This window comes from Hemiscyllium ocellatum, chromosome 18 (assembly GCF_020745735.1).
Source record: "Hemiscyllium ocellatum isolate sHemOce1 chromosome 18, sHemOce1.pat.X.cur, whole genome shotgun sequence".
Classification (NCBI taxonomy): domain Eukaryota; kingdom Metazoa; phylum Chordata; class Chondrichthyes; order Orectolobiformes; family Hemiscylliidae; genus Hemiscyllium; species Hemiscyllium ocellatum.
In genome coordinates, this window is record NC_083418.1 from 77,622,973 (window position 1) to 77,639,727 (window position 16,755).

A 16,755-nucleotide genomic window follows, 5' to 3' on the forward strand; every position below is an offset into this window, starting at 1 on the left:
AGCAACAGGAAATTCAACGTTTCGGGCCAGAGCTCTGGCCCGAAACGTCGAAACCTGCTGTGCTATAAACCAGCAACACATTTTCAGCTCTGATCTCCAGCATCTGCAGACCTCACTTTTCACTCTATTAATCTGCATTGCCACGTTCAGGGTACCATGGACCTAAACACCCAGATCTCTCTGCACATCAATTTTCCATTTACTGTATAATTTGCTCTTGAATTGGAACTTCCAAAATACATCACCTCACATTTGCTCAGTTTGAACTCAACCTGCCATTTCTCTGCACAACTTTCCAATCTATCTATATTTTGCTGCATTCTCTGACAGTCCCCTTGACTATCCACCAATCTTAGTGTCATCTGCAAACTTGCTAATCAGATCACCTATACCTTCCTTCCAGATCATTTATGTATATCACAAACAACAGTGGTCCTAACATAGATCCTTATGGAGCACCACTGGTCACAGTTCTCCATTTTGGGAAACTCCCTTCCACTACTACTCTCTGTCTCTTGCTCCCCAGCCAGTTCTGTATCTATCTAGCTAGTACACCCTGGACCCAGCCTACCACGGGAACCTTATCAAACACCTTACTGAAGTCTATTTACAGCCCTCTCATCATCAATCAACTTTGTCATTTCCTCAAAGAATTCTATTAAATTGGTAAGATATTACCTTACCTGCACAAAACCATGTTGTATGCCATCTGATAAATTCATTTTTTTCCAAATGCAATAGATCCAATCTCTCAAAGTCTTGTCCAGCAGGTTCCCTGCTACTGACATCAGGCTCACTGGTTTATAATTATGTGGATTATCCCTGCTATCCTCCTTAAACAAGGGGACAACATTAGCAATTCTCCAGTCCTCTGGGACCTCACCCCTGTTCCAGGATGCTGCAAGATATCTGTTAAGGCCCCAGCTACTTCCTCTCTCACCTCCTTCAGTCACTTGGGATAGATCCCATCTGGACCTGGAGACTTGTAGTTCATGGAGTGTTGAAATTGCTGACCCCAACTGAAAACAGTACTTGGCACTTATTGATTCACAATGTACACGAGATGAAGAGGTTTTAGGTTATAGTTTCTGCTGTTACACATTTGAAGAATTTGGATAATTAACACTTTTATTGGTCTATAAACGCAGCTTTTTAAAAATATATGCCTTTATCACTCCAGGGTTGATTGGTTCTGATCAGAGTTATATTGGGTGACTGGGTACGGCAATGCCACCGATTAGCATGGGAGGGGCAGTATGTGTGAGAGGCAGGTAGTTGGGAGAAGGGATGTGGATTACTGGGCCATGATGGGGCATGGGAACTATTTGGGAGTGAAGAGGTTTGTAAGCCAAAGTGCAATTCTTTATTTTGGCATTATTAATACAACTGGAGCAAGCATTCAGGTAGATGCTTTCCAGGCATGGGTCCTGACTCCTGCTTCCCTAGAATGAATGCCCTGCACTTCTTCCTAAGATAGGTGCACGAAACCAGGTTACTTTCCCAACTCTCACCACCCATCTCAAAGTTCAGTATCCACACCATTCATTCTATCTTACTGTTACTCTACTTCCACAATCTGTTCATTCCTCGAAACAGCTTTTGTTTAAAGCATGGACTTTTGAACAGCATTTAAGAAACTATGGAAAAAAAGGGCTGGCCTACAATTGAAACAAAAAGTTAAAGGATTTAAGTTTTTTTCCCCATATGTAGAATTCTTTTTAACATGGCAGCAATACCTGGTATAATTACAGCATTTAAGAGGCATCTGGAAGGGTATATGAATAGGAAGAGTTGAGAGGGATTTGGGCCAAGTGCTGACAAATGGGACTAGATTAGGATATCTGGTCGGCATGGACGAGTTGGACCAAAGGGTCTGTTTCTGTGCTGTACTATGTCTATGACTCTAAAATTACCCACAAAATTGACATAAAATTGTAAGGAACTAGATAGCAATAGTTTCATTCACACAAGTAAATTTAGCTCCTGTTCTCTGGATTTACAACCAGAAGGAAATCCGAGAAGTGTGCGTGACTCCCTCAAGGAAGCAGGAAATAAATCATCTTGGTAATTTCCACAAACCCCCAGGGTTTTGAGTTGCCACCGTTGCATGCCTCCTCTTGAGATGGATTTAAAATCTTTGCAAAAACCATGATGATAAACAGATTTCCAAACCCTACTGGCACCGGGTCAAAAGTTGTGAGGAAACAAATTAAGATTCACGCAGTTGTGTTGTAACCTGTGGGATTCCTATATTTACATTTAATATAATTTATTATAAGTTTGGGTTTCTGGTTTTTGTTTGGTGGTTTTCTGAAGTTAATAATTAACTTGTAAGTATTTTTGTAGCCGTGGTGATTTCTTTTAAAAATGTTTGAGGCATAACTTTCGAGTGAGTGGTCAGCATTCACCACAAATGGATTTTGTTTTTGTTTATCTTAGATTGCTTTGCAACACAACAAAGTCAGTAAGTGATTTGAGAATTTTTAAAGACTTCCGCAATTTTTATTTAATGCTTAAGGGAAAAACCCATAACTTAGGGAGGAGATTTCAGTTTTACATGGAGTGCTGGAGTTCCTATGTCCCATCAGGATGAAGCTATCTGCAGTTTCACTCTAAACTCTGAAACCAAAACTGACTTATTCATTCTACATTGTTAGACACAGGGACTCTAGAGTGAGTATTCCATGAGCATAATTGAAAAAGTTAGCACTGTTCTCCTTGGAAAGAATGTTGAGAGAATATTTACTCAAGGTTTGCAAAATTATGAGTGGGCTAGATCGAGTAGAAAGGGAGGAGCTGTTCCCATGCCCAAAAGAAAAAAAGAACCAGATTTAAAGGGATGTGCAAACAAAGCAAGCCTGTGGTCATGAGAGACAAAGAACCTTTTCCACTCAGTGAGTAGGGGATGGAATGCATTGCCTGGAAATGCGATGGAGGCAGATTATAGAGAATCGTAGAGTCCTACAGCACGCAGACAGGCCCTATACTCCAAACTGGTCCATGCTGACCACGCTAACACCATTTCTCTCCATTTAGCCCATATCCTTCTAATCCTTTCCACTCCATGTATTTGTCCAAATATTTTTTAAATGTTGTTAATGTATCTGCCTTAACCATTTCCACTGGCAGCTCATTCTGTATCTGTACCACCCTCTGTGTAAAAAGGTTGCCCCTCAGGTTCCCTTTTATTCTTTTCCCTCCAACCTTAAACTGATGCCCTCTAGTCCTCAATTTTCCACCCCTGAGAAGGAGATTGAGTGAATTCACCCTATCCATGCCTCTTATACTTTTCTATAAGATCCCCCTCAGTCTCCTGTGCTCTAAAGAAAAATGTCCTCCCTATAACTCAGACAGTTGAGTTCTGGCAACATCCTTGTACATTTCTTCTGCATTCTTTCCAGTTTAATAACATCCTTCCTATAGTAAGGTGACCAAAACTGAACACAATAGTCTAAGTGCGGCCTCACCAATGTCCTGTACAACTGCAACATAACTTCTCAACTTCTATACTCAGTGCTCTGACTGATGAAGGCCAGTGTGCCAAAAACCTTCCTCGTCAACCTGTGACTCCACTTTTAGAGAACTGTGCACCTGAACTCCAAGGTCCTTCTGTTCTATTATGCTCTTTAAGGCCCTCCCATTCACCATGAAGCTGCTCCCTTCATTTGACTTTCTAAAATGCAAGACCTCACACTTATCCATTTGCCATTTCTCAGCCCATTTCCCCAGCTGATCAGGGTCCTGCTGCAATTTCTGATTATCTTCATCACTACCCAATATACCACCTATTTTAGTGTCATTTGTATACTAAATAATCATTGCTATAGATAACAAACAGCAATGGGCCTGGCACTGTCCCCTGAGGCACTCCACTAGTCAGAGGCCTCCAGTCCAACAAATATCCTTCCACTAATACCCTCTGCTTCCTGCCATCAAGCCACTTGCGTATCCAATTTGCCAGTTCCTCCTGGATTCCAAGGTAGACACGGAGGCTGGAAGAACACAGGAAGACAGGCAGCATCAAGAGATGGAGAAGGTGTAACTCTTCTTCAGGATTGGGGTGAGGGGGTTGGGTGTAGGGGAACTGCAGATAAAGGGAGTGGAGAGGGAACGGTGGTGAAGTGGGGATAGGCGAAGACAGGTAGAGGGTCAATGGGAAAAATGAATCTGGTTGGTGGCAGGGAGGACTGGAAGGGAGGGGGAGAGGCTGTGAAGGGAGTCGGGGAGGGGAAGGGAGGTTATTTGAAATTGGAGAACTCAATGTTGAGTCCTCTGGGCTGGAGGATGCCCAGGGGGAAGACGAGGTGTTGTTCCTTCAATTTGCGGTTTGGTTTGTTGTGGCAATGGAGGAGGCCAAGAATGATCATGTCGGAAAGGGAGTGGGAGGGGAATTAAAATGGGCGGTGACTGAGAGGTCAGGCTGGTCCCAGCAGGCCCAGCTAAGATGCTCGGAGAACCATTCCCTAAGTTTATGTTTGGTGTCTCCGATATAGGGAAGACCACATCGGAAACACCTGATGCAGTAAACTAGGTTGGAGGAGAGGCAGGTGAACCTCTGTCTCACCTGGAAGGACTGTTTGGGGCCCTGGATAGAGATGAGGGGGGTGTAAATTTATTCCAGTTGCAGGGAAAGGTACCTGGGGTCTTAGGGGGGTTGGTAGGGAGAGTGACACAAACCAAAGACTGGCGAAGGCAATGTTCTGTGCAGAGGGCAAACAGGGGTGGGGTGGGGAAGATGTTCTTGATGGTGGGGTCTAGTTGGAATTGGCGGCCATGTTTCTGGCTGATGCATTGGGTGTGGCGACTGGTGGGATGGAAGGTGAGGACAATCTTTATTTCATTTGGAGGGAGGGTGTTAGACCAGTGGAACAGGGAATCAGGGTGGTGTGGTGAAAGGCTGTCCTGATGACAGGGTGGGCAAGCATGTTGTTTGAAATTGGTGGACATCTGGGATGCTTGGGAGTGAAATATCTCCTCACCTGAGCAGATGCTGTAGAGGCAGAAGAATTGGGAGAACGGGGTGGAGTTCTTGCAGGATACTGGCTGAGAGGTGGTGTAGTCCAGGTAGATGTGAGAGAGTCTGTGGAGACTGTTGCCAGAGATATAAATGGAGAGGTCGGGAAAGGGGAGGGAGGTGTCCAAGGTGAACCAAGTGAATTTGAGGGTGGGATGGAAGTTGTGGGCGAAGTCAATGAACTGGTCCAGTTCAGCCTGAATTCCATGCAATCTAACCTTCCAGAGCAGTCTACCATGTGGAACCTTATCAAAGGCCTTACTGAAATCCATATAGACCACATCTACAGCTCTGCCCTCATCAACCTTCCTGGTTACTTCATCAAAGAACTCTAACAAATATTTGAGACATGATCTCCCAAGCTATGCTGACTATTCCTAATCAAACCCCGTCTTTTCAAATGCATGTACAGAGGAACCTCAGTTTTCCGAACGATATTTTGTTCAGATAATTGATTATTTGGTTAATTGATTCAATGCCTCTCCTTTGGGGCTCGGAGTTTTCTGAAGTTCCCTTTCTCCTCGCTCTGCCTGCCTTGCTCCCCCTCTCGGTCTCAGGGTTTGTTTCTGAGCAGACACAAGGGATCTGCTGCATTGCTGAAGCTTCCGCACCCACCCCTAGCCCCCAACCCCATCAGTTCAAAGGGATTGTCACAGCCAGCACTTGCTCGATCCACTCCCCATTCAGGAGGCCAGGCAGCAGCGAAACGCGCATGAGCCCCCGCCACCCCCAGCCCCATCCAACCCCACCCCTACCCCATCCGCCCCAAACCCCAGCCAATTCCACCCCCATCCATCCCACCACGCTCCACCCCCAACCTCGACCAACCCTGCTCCCAGGCGCCCTCCAACCCTGCTCCCTACCCCCACCCCCAACCCTGTCCAACCCCACACTCCTTTCCGCCCACACCCCTAACCTTGTTCAAACCCACCCCCCCATCTGCACCACCACTCCCCGTCTGCCCCAACCCCCGACCCCTGTGCGCCCCACCCAATCCTGTCCAACCCCAACCCCTCCCGTCCGACCTGGCTGCCCCACGCCCCTAACTCCCATCAGCCCACCGCCCCGTTCCCCTCCCCCCCCCACCTTGGGGACAGCTGGACTGGACACCAACAGTAAGACTACTGCCACCTTTGGTGGGGTGTAAGTCTCAAAATAGCACACACGTGTGTATATACACACACACGCACACACACACGTGTGTATACACACACACACACACACACACACACACACACACACACACACACACACCTTCTTACTGCAACTTTTTGACTGTACAGAGAGATTATCTGGGGAAGGGGGTGTGAGTTTCGGATACATCCCTGCGTAGAACTCCAGGCAAGGTGTGTGAGGGGTGGGGCATGGTGCCTGGGCTCCCAACGATGTCCAGGACTGTTCTCCGTAGCATTGAATTGAGCCGAGTTCATTTTTAATCATGGTAAACAAAAGACACGATCCGTCTTGGAAACATCTCTTTGATGTAATGTTTCTATCAGGACCTTGAGAGCGTCTTCGGATAATCCGAAATTTGGATAATTAATATTCAGATAATCGGGGTTGCTCTGTATATCTTATCTCAGAATCTTCTCAAGTAACTTAACTACCACAGATGTTAAGCTTATTGGTCTATGGTTCCCAGGTTTCTTTACAGCCCTTCTTGAATCAAGGTCCATCATTCACTCCCCTTCAACTGAGGAATTCAAGATGGCACTGGATGATTATTTAGATTGAAATAGAGATATGGGGAAAAGGCAGAACATTGGTGCTAGACAATCGAACTGGTGGAGGCGTGATGGACCAAAGGGCCTCCTTCAAGACCGTTAACAATTCTGTGATTCTCGGTGGTGTTTTGGGTACTGCCCTGGGATACTATGCAGAAGTTGTTTTGTTACTTTTCAATTGATAAAAGAGTGTTTTTGGATTAATGGGTTTATACTTTTACTGCAAATATTTGAGTTGGTGCTATAAGCAGATGGTTTGATTTCATCTAACTTACATTCTCTTTCTCGTTAATAGATTTCTGCATTACTGTTAAAGCAAGACCTGCAGCATTACCTGCTTATTTTTAAGTGAAAGATCACTTTGTTAAAACTGAAAAAAATCAAAATATGAAGCCAGGTCTGTGTCTTGGATTTGACATGTTTAATAATAACATAAGATGGAACATAACACAGTCTTAGAATTTGCTCAGCATCAATAGAACAAACAAGTCAGACCTTCATCAGAAATCAAATATATTGCCTTCAGCTACTACCTGGCTTTCTGTCACAGAGATTTACAAAGAAGTGAGGGATAATACAGTTGTTTAAATGTACTTGGAATGGATTTTGACTATAGTTTTGTTGATGGCCTATCAGAGTTTATGAAACCCACCTGTTGCAAATGGCTTTAATGCAAGAAGTTATAAATGAGACTGTTGTGAGTCTATTGCACCTAACTCTTGAAGCCAAGTCAATGAGCAACAATTTTTTGCAGTAGCAATAGTTATTTGGTAGAGAGAGAAGAGGAGATTTACCAGGATGCTGGACAGTTTCAGCGATGAAGAGAGATTGGAAAGACAAGGATTGTTTTCCTCAGAACAGAGCAAGTTAAGATAAATTGTGATGTGTAAAATTATGAGGAGCACAGATAGGGTAGACATGAAGAGACCTTTTCACTTGGTGGAGGGATCAATAACCAAGGGATGTTGATTTAAGGTAAGGGTTAACATAAAAGGAACTAGTGGAAGGTCGATGAGATGGGCTTTTTTAGAAGTAGCTTGGGTGTAATCTCAACAGAGAACAGGACATTCTGGATTTGGTGATGCGTGATGAGGCAGACTTGATTAATGTGAAAGAACCCTGTGGGCCAGTGACCATAATATGATAGAATTCACCCTGCAGTCTGAGAGGGAGAAGCCAGAATCAGATGTAACAGTATGACAACTGAGTAAAGATAACTACAAAGACATGAGAGAGGAGCTGGCCAGAGTTGAATGCACGGGGAGTCTTCCAGGGAAGAGGGTAGACAGCAATAGTTTCTGGGGGTAATTCGGGAGGCACAGCAGGAATTCATCCAACAAAGACAAACATACTAAGGAAAGGATGAGGCCAACCCTGGCTGACAAGGAAAGTCAGGAACAACATCAGAACAAAAGGAAAACCATACAACAGGGTGTAGGGTGGTGGGGTGGGGGGGTTGCTCTTCGGGGGGGTTAGTGTGGACTTGTTGGGCCAGGGGACCTGTTTCCACACTGTAGGGATTCTATGAGGTGGTGCAGATTAGTGGGAAGCTAGAGGATTGGGAAGCCTTTAAGAACCAACAGATGACACTTAAAAAGCAATGAGGAGAGTAGATGAAATATGAGGATAAGCTAGCTTGTAATTGAAAAGAAGATTGCAAGAGCATTTTTAGATATCTAAAAGGTAAGAAAGAGGCAAGAGTGGACAGTGGACTGATGGAAAATGGGACAAAGGAATTAGTAATGGGGAATGAAGAAATGGCAGAGGAACTGAATAGATATTTTCCATCAGTTTTCACATTGGAAGACAGCAGTAGCATACCAGAACTTCAAGAGAGTCTAGGGGGCAGAGGTGAGTGCCGTTGTTATCACTAAGGAGAAGATGTTGGGGAAGCTGAAAGATCTCTGAAGGTGGAGAAATCATCGAGAGCAGATGGACTAGCCCCAGGTGTCTGAAGGAACTAGCTGAGGAGATTGGAGAGGTATTGGTTGTGATCTTTCAGGAATCACTGGAGTCATAGAGGATTCCAGGGGACTAGAAAATGGCTAATGTAACATTTCTGTTTAAGAAGGGAGGGAGACAGAAGGTTGGAAACTTTAGGCTGGTTAGCCTGACTCTATCATTGGTAAGATTTTACAGTCCATTATTAAGGAGGAGATTATGGAGTACTTGGAAGAGTTTGGTAAAATAGAGCTGAGTCAGCACAGCTTCATCAAGGGAGGTCATGCCTGACAAATCTGTTAGAAGTCTTTGAGGTGGGAATGACCAAGTGAGACAAAGGAAAGCCAGTGGACTTGACCAATTTACATTTTGAGATGGTCTTTGACAAAGCTGCTAAATAAGGTGAGAGCCCATAGTGTTAGGAGCAAGGCACTGGCATGGATAGAAGGTTGGCTGACTGGTGGAAAGCAGCGAATGGGGATAACAGGGTCTCTTTCAGGATGAGAGTTGATGGTTAGGGGAGTTCCACAGGGGTCGGTGTTGGGACCACAACTATTCATATTATACATTAACAATATGGATGAAGGAATGGAGGACGTTGTTGTTAAGATTGCAGATGACACAAAGATAGGTAGAGGGACAGATCATGTTGAGGAGATGGGAAGACTGCAGAAGGACTTGGACAGGTTACAAGACTGGGGAAAGAAGTGGCAGATGGAGTATAATCTGGGAAAGAGTAAGGCTATGCATTTTGGTTAGAAGAATAGAGGTGTAGGCTACTTTCTAAATGGGGAAAGGCTTTGGAAATCTGAAGCATAAAGGGATTTAGGAGGCCTACTTCAGGGTACTCAGGTATGCAGGTTCAGCTGGCAGTTGGTATGTCAAATGCAATGTCAGCATTCATTTTGAGAGACCTAGAATACAAGAGCCAGGGATATACTGCTGAGGTGTATCAGCCTCTGGTCGGACGGCACTCGGAATATTTTGAACAATTTTGGGGCCTGTATCTAAGGAAGGATGTGCTGGCATTGGCGGGGGTCCAGAAGAAGTTTACAAGAGTGGTCCCAGGGATGAAGGACCTGTCAGTTGAGGAGTGGTTGAAGACTCTGAGACTGTACTCAACAAAGTTTAGATGGATGAGGTGGGGGAGGGATTGGATTGAAACTTACAGGATCCTGCGAGGCCTGGATTCAGTGGACATGAAGAAGATGTTCAAACCAGTAGGAGAGATAAGGACCCAAGGGCACAGCCTCAGAGTGAAGGGACGATCCTTTTGAACTGAAATGAGGAGAAATTTCTTCAGCCAGAGGGTGGCTAATCTGTAGAACTCATTGCCAAAGAGGGCTGTGGAGGCCAAGTCATTGAGCATATTTAAGACGGTCTACAGGAATCTCAGGGAGAGAGATAAGTTCTTGATGGCAGGATATTGGGGTTGAGAAACATATCAGCCATGATCAAAAAGTGGAGCTGACTGAATGAACCAAATGACCTAATTTTGCTCCTGTATCGTACTGTCTTATGGTTAAGGAGCAGGAGGCATAGAGGAAATGTGAGGACATTTTTTTTCATCCAGAGGTTGGTGGGAATCTAGCCCTCACTGTCTAGAAGGGTGGTAGGGGAAGATTCAAATGTGTCATTGTCCATTTGTGATTCCGAGGGATGCAAGGCTCTGAGCCAAGTGCTGGAAAATGGGATTGCTTTTGACTGGCCAGATGCAATGAACTGAAGGGCCTTTGTCTGTGCTCTAGACCTCGAACACTCTGTATATACAATGTAGTTTCTTACCTTCTGCAGAAAGACCCTGTATATTCACACCTTTGGCAGCCAAGAAACTCAGGCACACATCAATATTTTCAATCTGCAGAAGGACAAGAAGAAAAATTTCAATCATGAGTTCTTGGGCAATAAAAGGTTTAAAGATAGGATAAAGTTAGTACATTGAGTACAGGAGTTGCAGGTTTTTGCAAATGTAGATCTTCCATGTAAAACTGAAAAAAAACAATTGCCTAAAATGTATCAATTCATAGCATACAGTTTACAAGTATCGTGATATCCCCCCATCCAACAATTCCTCCTCACTGCTGGAGCAGAGACTAAGTTGGCATAGCAGATAAAAACAGAAATTGCTGGAAAATCTCAGCAGGTCTAGCAGTTTCTGAAGAGGGAAATCAGAGTTAACGTTTCAAAGTTAACAAAGTTCTTCAGAAGTTCTGAAGTAGAGTCAACGAGACCCAAAACGTTAACTCTGATTTCTCTCTACAGAAGCTGCCAGAACTGCTGAGATTTTCCAGCAATTTCTGGTTTGCTTCAGATTTCCAGCTTCATTTATTTGTCTAGCATGGAGATACACTCATTAAATTGATAAACTCCAACCACATCAAGTCAGAAAGACACAACAGGAAGAGAACTTCAAAGGGAAGATATACAAGTGAAGAAAAATGCAAGTTTATTGACTGCAACTATGGTTTTTGTTTAACACAGTTACTCCACAACACAAACATTAAATGGTATTAACTTCACGAGTACAATAACAACTCAGCTCAAGACATAGAAAGTCTGAAGTGCAAGTTGTTTGAACTTGACATCTAAAGGTACTCATTGTTAGCAATCACACACTATCGAGTCTCATTGTCTACTGAGGAAATTCTGTGACACTGGTCCTGGGATCTGTTGGTCCTTGTGTTGCTGAATCCTGGAGCCATATCTCACACCACACACCTGCCTGGTGTTTCCGGAAGGTGGAATTGGTCCTTGGCCTCAAGATCCCTGGCATTCTTTTCTCTAGTTCCTTTTCCATAATTCCTCTTGCTAATGGGAGTTCTCAAAGAGCTGTGTCCCTTCATACTGGAATTTCCTCGAAATGGGTTTCTTCTGAAGGAGGTCTCCCACACGTTGATGTCCATGTTGCATATCTTGAGGGAAACTTGCAAGAAACTTGTCTTCCTCTCTTTCGAGTGTCTTCCTTGAGTTGGGTGAAGATAATTAGCTTTGATAATGGGAACTCACATATGTCAAAAAGCGTGGTGCTGGAAAAGCCCAGTCGGTCAGGCAGCACCTGAGGAGCAGCAGAGTCGACGAGTCAAGCATAAACTTTTCATCATCAATACTTCCTCATTATGATGAGTAGCTTATGCTTGAAATGTCGATTCTCCTGCTCCTCGGATGCTGGCTGACCGGCTGTGCTTTTCCAGCACCACACTGTTTAACACTGAACTCCAGCATCTGCAGTCCTCACTTTCTCCTGGAGCTCACACTTGATAAGCATGTGGCTGGCTGAGCGGAGTTGGTTTCAGATGATCATGGCCTCGATTCTGGTGCTTTTAACTGCTTCAAGGACACTGCTGTTAGTATTCCCATCCTCTGAGATAACGCGGAGAATCACTAATGCTTAGTGAAAGCATGCAGGTTACTTTATCGCACTATATTAAGTAAACAAGATCCTTTTGGATTGTGTAACAAGGTGAACACCATTTGAATAACACGATCCTTTAATATGCCTGATCTCACTTTTCATATGCTTGCAATATGGAACAAGCTGTCAGAGGAGGTGTGGAGGCAAGTAAAGTGCAAGGGATATGAGCAAATGCTGGCAAATGGGACTAGGTCAGATTGGGATGTCTGGTCAGTGTGGATAAGTTGGACCAAAGTGTCTGTTTCCATGCTGTATGACTTCTCTGTGAACTCTTCTGATGCCATGTGTAGCAGCATAAATCAAATGGAGGAAATATTTCCTCTTTAGAGGGGGATAAGGTACAGGATGATTGAAATGCAAACAAATTTCATCAAAGATTTGAAAATAGTTTTAGTGTTACTCAATTCAAATGTAATAACACACAGTCCAAAGATACGCAGGTCAGGTGAATTGGCCATGCTACGTTGCCCATAGTGTTAGGTGCATTAGTCAGAGGGAAAAGGGTCTGGGTGGGTTGTTCTTCGGAGGGTTGATGTGGAATGGTTGGACCGAATGGCCTGTTTCCACACTGTAGGGAATCTAATCTAATATTAGCTGAACACTAGGGTTCTTCAATCAGCAGACAAAATACAAGGAAGTGACAATTTGCAAAATCATTTACTCTTTATTAACTGGTTGTGGGTCTCACTGGTTGGACCAAGACTTATTGACCAACCCTAATTGCTCTTGAACTGAGTGGCTCTCTCTGCCATTGCAGAGGGAACTGAGAAGTCAATCACATGTAGGCCAGACCAGGTAAAGGATGGCAGATTTCCTCCCCTATATGGTGCTAGTGAACTAGATAGGTTTTCTTGATGATAATCAGTGGCTACCATTAGGGCATGTTCTGATTCATTTCTCAATGAGAAATTTTTATTGAATTTAAAACTGCCCCATCGGCAGCAGGATTTGAACCAATGTCTCCAAAATACAAGTTGCTAGATTGCCACCCTAGTGATGTTGCGACAACACCTACACTGCCTCAATGTAGGCCAACTGCAACTAAAGGCTTGGAAATTGGTCAAGATCTGGGAAATGCAAGACGGAAATCCCAGAAAGAAATTCTTTGAGGTGCCTCCTACATATGTGAATAACCTGTTTTAATTCCTCTTGGTCTTTCCTGGAGTAGAATGCTATGAGCCAGAACATGATTCAGTCCACACTGGAAAAACCACATCAAGCCAGGCAGATGGAGGTGGAGAAGTCAACGATTCAGGTGTAACCCTTCTTCCGGAAGCCTTCCAGCTACCAATTGGATTCACTTGTTCCATCGACCAACCAGACCATGACCACCAGCTGTGTTCACCTATCACTACCTCACCATTCCACCCCTCCCCTCTTCCCACCCAAAACCCATCCCTCTGCAACTCCCTCTAGCAACACCTCCATTCCTGAAGAAGGGTTATACCCAAAACATTGACCTCTTCACTTCCTGATGCTGCCTGGCTGGCTGTGTTCTTCCAGCCTCCTGCTTCTCTACCTTGGATTGCAGCATCTATAGTTTTTTTTTAATCTCAGTCCCCATTTGGGGGAGCATTATAAAAATTCACTCCCATCCTGAAAGGTTTCAGCGAATTTGCCAAAACAAATCTCCACCAGTCAGAAGATTATATCAAGGATGTCAAGGAAGGAGTTAACCGTGAAGTGTACATTTCTCCTCAGATCGGATTGACAATATAAAATTCTGCCTTCACACTTTCAAGATACTGAAAGCAAAGGAGTTACACAGCTCCGGCAACACAAAAGTTAAAAACAAATGCATTGCAAAAGCACCTTTCACTTCCTCATGGCATCCCACAACACTTCAAAGCCAATTCATCCAATGCCAGCACTGTTACAACATTGAGAGCTGTCACAGCCAAAGTCTCTGCAGCACAGTCCCACAAACAAGAACTGGACCATTTTCTTTTAATTAAACAGATGGAAAAAGTCAAAGTTTAAAGTCTTGTTTGAAAGACAGCATCTCAATGACAAAGCAGTACACCTTCTTGCCATTCTGAAATGTCCATCTGCATTCAAAACCCTATGTTAAAGGTGCTGTGCCATGATGGTCTGACTAAATCCATAATCCTTCTGACAGACGTACCCCTATTGTCATGTTAAAGTATATTGCCTAAATTGGTGTTAGTTCACAATATATAAAGGAAAGTAAATACTATATTTCATGTAGCTATGTGAAGAGTTTCCACTTGTCTTTAGATTCTTGCACTCTTACGTTCACCCATTTTTAAACAAGCCACAACTTCCTCCAGGTAAGACTTCGGCAGGAGTGATGTCATTGGTTTTGCTCCCAGTCACAAACTCTGTACCTTTGCCACTAATACTGGCTGGTACAGTGGCTTAGGGGTTAGCACTGCTACTTCACAGTGTGAGGGACCCGGATTTTATTTCAGCCTTAAGTATCTGTGTGGAGTTTGCACATTCTCACCATGTCTGCCTGGGTTTCCTCTGGGTGCTCTGGTTTCCTCCCACAGTTGAAAGATGTGCAAACTTGGTGTACTGGCCATGCTGCATTGCCCTGTATTATCCAGATGTGCAGGCCAGCTGGGTTAGCTATGACAAATGTAGGTTAGGGGGAAAGCGTGAAGCGGGGTGTAGGGATGCTCTTTGGAGGGTCGGTGCAGACTCAATTGGCTGAATGGTCTCTTTCCACAGGGTAGAGATTCCATGGTACCATTTTCCCTTGAGGGTCACCACCTCCAGTTGAAACAATCTGTAAAATCGCAGCACTCTTTTCTTTAAACAAAAACATATTTATAGGTTGCCACTGGGAAAAGTCAAAACAATCTATCGAAATAAAGTGGATTAAGGTTTGAGGCAGTGAAACATGCCTGATGACTGAGAGAGAGTGGGGCAATGAGATCTGAGTTAATTAGACTAGCGAAGAGCTGATGTAGTACAGGCTTAGCAGCCTCCTTATGTAGAGTTTTGGTTTTTATGTCATTGGAGAGTGATCTTAATCATGAACCTTCTCAATATCCCTTTCCACAAATATAATGATTATTCCTATATTGTTGCTAAGGCTGCAATCAGTTTTTAAAAATATTTACTTACAGGATATGTGGATTGCTGGCTGGGCCAGCACTTATTGTTCATTATAGTTACTCCATGAGAAGGTGGTGGAAATCTGCTTTCTTGAACCACTGTTCACAACCATTTGTTGTGAGTACACCCTTCGTGCCGTAAGGGAGTGTGTTCCAGGATTTTGATCCAGCAACAGTAAAGGAATATTTCAAAGTCAGATTGGTGAGGGCATTGGAGGGAACTTCCACGTGCTGGTGGCCCCGTACTTCTGCTGCCCCTGTCCTTCTAAATGGAAGTGTTTTTTTAAGATTAGATTAGATTACTTACAGTGTGGAAACAGGCCCTTCAGCCCAACAAGTCCACACCGACCCGCCGAAGCGCAACCCACCCATACCACTACATTTACCCCTTACCTAACACTACGGGCAATTTAGCATGGCCAATTCACCTGACCTACACATCTTTGGACTGTAGGAGGAAACCGGAGCACCCGGAGGAAACCCACACAGACACAGGGAGAACGTGCAGACTCCACACAGTCAGTCACCTGAGGCGGGAATTGAACCCTGGTCTCTGGCACTGTGAGGCAGCAGTGCTAACCACTATGCCACCGTTTGAAAGCTTAAGGGTCTTTGGCAAATTTCTATAGTGCATCCTGTAGATGGTACACACTGCTGCTACAAAGCATTGATGGTGGATGGACTAAATATTTGTGAATGTGGTGCCAATCAAGTGGGTTGCTTTGTACTGAATTGTGCCAAGATTGAATGTTGTTGGAACTGCACCCATCCAGGCAAGTTAACAGCCTGGTGAGTATGGCTCAATTACTCATTCACAAACCTGTTAACCCATTTCAGCAGCACCTGTTTCAAACCATCCTCAAATGAACATTCAATGGAGAATTTATTTCACAATATAAACTCCCTCTGCTCCCAGAAGAACTTTGAACCTATGAGTCATTCTCTTTAAAGTGTTTGGTAAACAGAGCCAGAATAAAACAAAAATCATTTAAACGGTTGCTAGGTGTGTTAACAACATGCTGGAGGTTACTCATAGAATGCTAAACATTAAAACTATTTTATGCAATCTGTAGTTTCTTAGCATACAACAGTTTTTAAACAGCTAACTGTTGAACAAATGGAATGCTTGTTCTTACGAAAGCATCAGAATTGACGAAAACATTTGTGATTCATGGTAACACAGCGATTTCTCTGTAAAAATCAATTTCACTACTAATCCTTACCACAGATATACGATACACTCTCAGAATTGTAATGGTTATTTGGAAACATGCCGTCATTGTCTTTATTGGTCAGATCTAACACAAGCCAAAAATAGGGTTGGCTCGTGGTCTGCAGACAGGATTAAGTAACCTGTCTAAATGAAACTGTTCAGAATGAACAAATGCATACAGCAAAAATATGTAGCCTGACGATCAGTTTTTGCAGATTATATGAGGCAGGACAAGACAGAGAGGAAAGCAAACAAAAATGATCATAACGTTTAATCCAATATGGCTGGAATTCCAAAACTAATAGTTAAGTGGTATTGCTAAAGTGCAAAAACTGTACTTTGGAGATAATTAAGGACACTCACCTCTC

The 16,755-nt window shown here is 43.8% G+C and overlaps 1 protein-coding gene across 7 annotated transcripts in view; it reads right to left on the bottom strand.

Moving 5' to 3' along the window:
* The window catches only part of nav2a (neuron navigator 2a), a 590,475-nt gene that overhangs the window by 384,618 nt on the left and 189,102 nt on the right, over window positions 1–16,755 (bottom strand). For all 7 annotated transcript variants that reach the window (XM_060839109.1, XM_060839107.1, XM_060839106.1 and 4 more), the window contains exon 4: window positions 10,465–10,537. In XM_060839109.1, coding sequence (XP_060695092.1) covers window positions 10,465–10,537 — 73 coding nt within the window. The remainder of the gene's footprint in view (window positions 1–10,464; window positions 10,538–16,755) is intronic.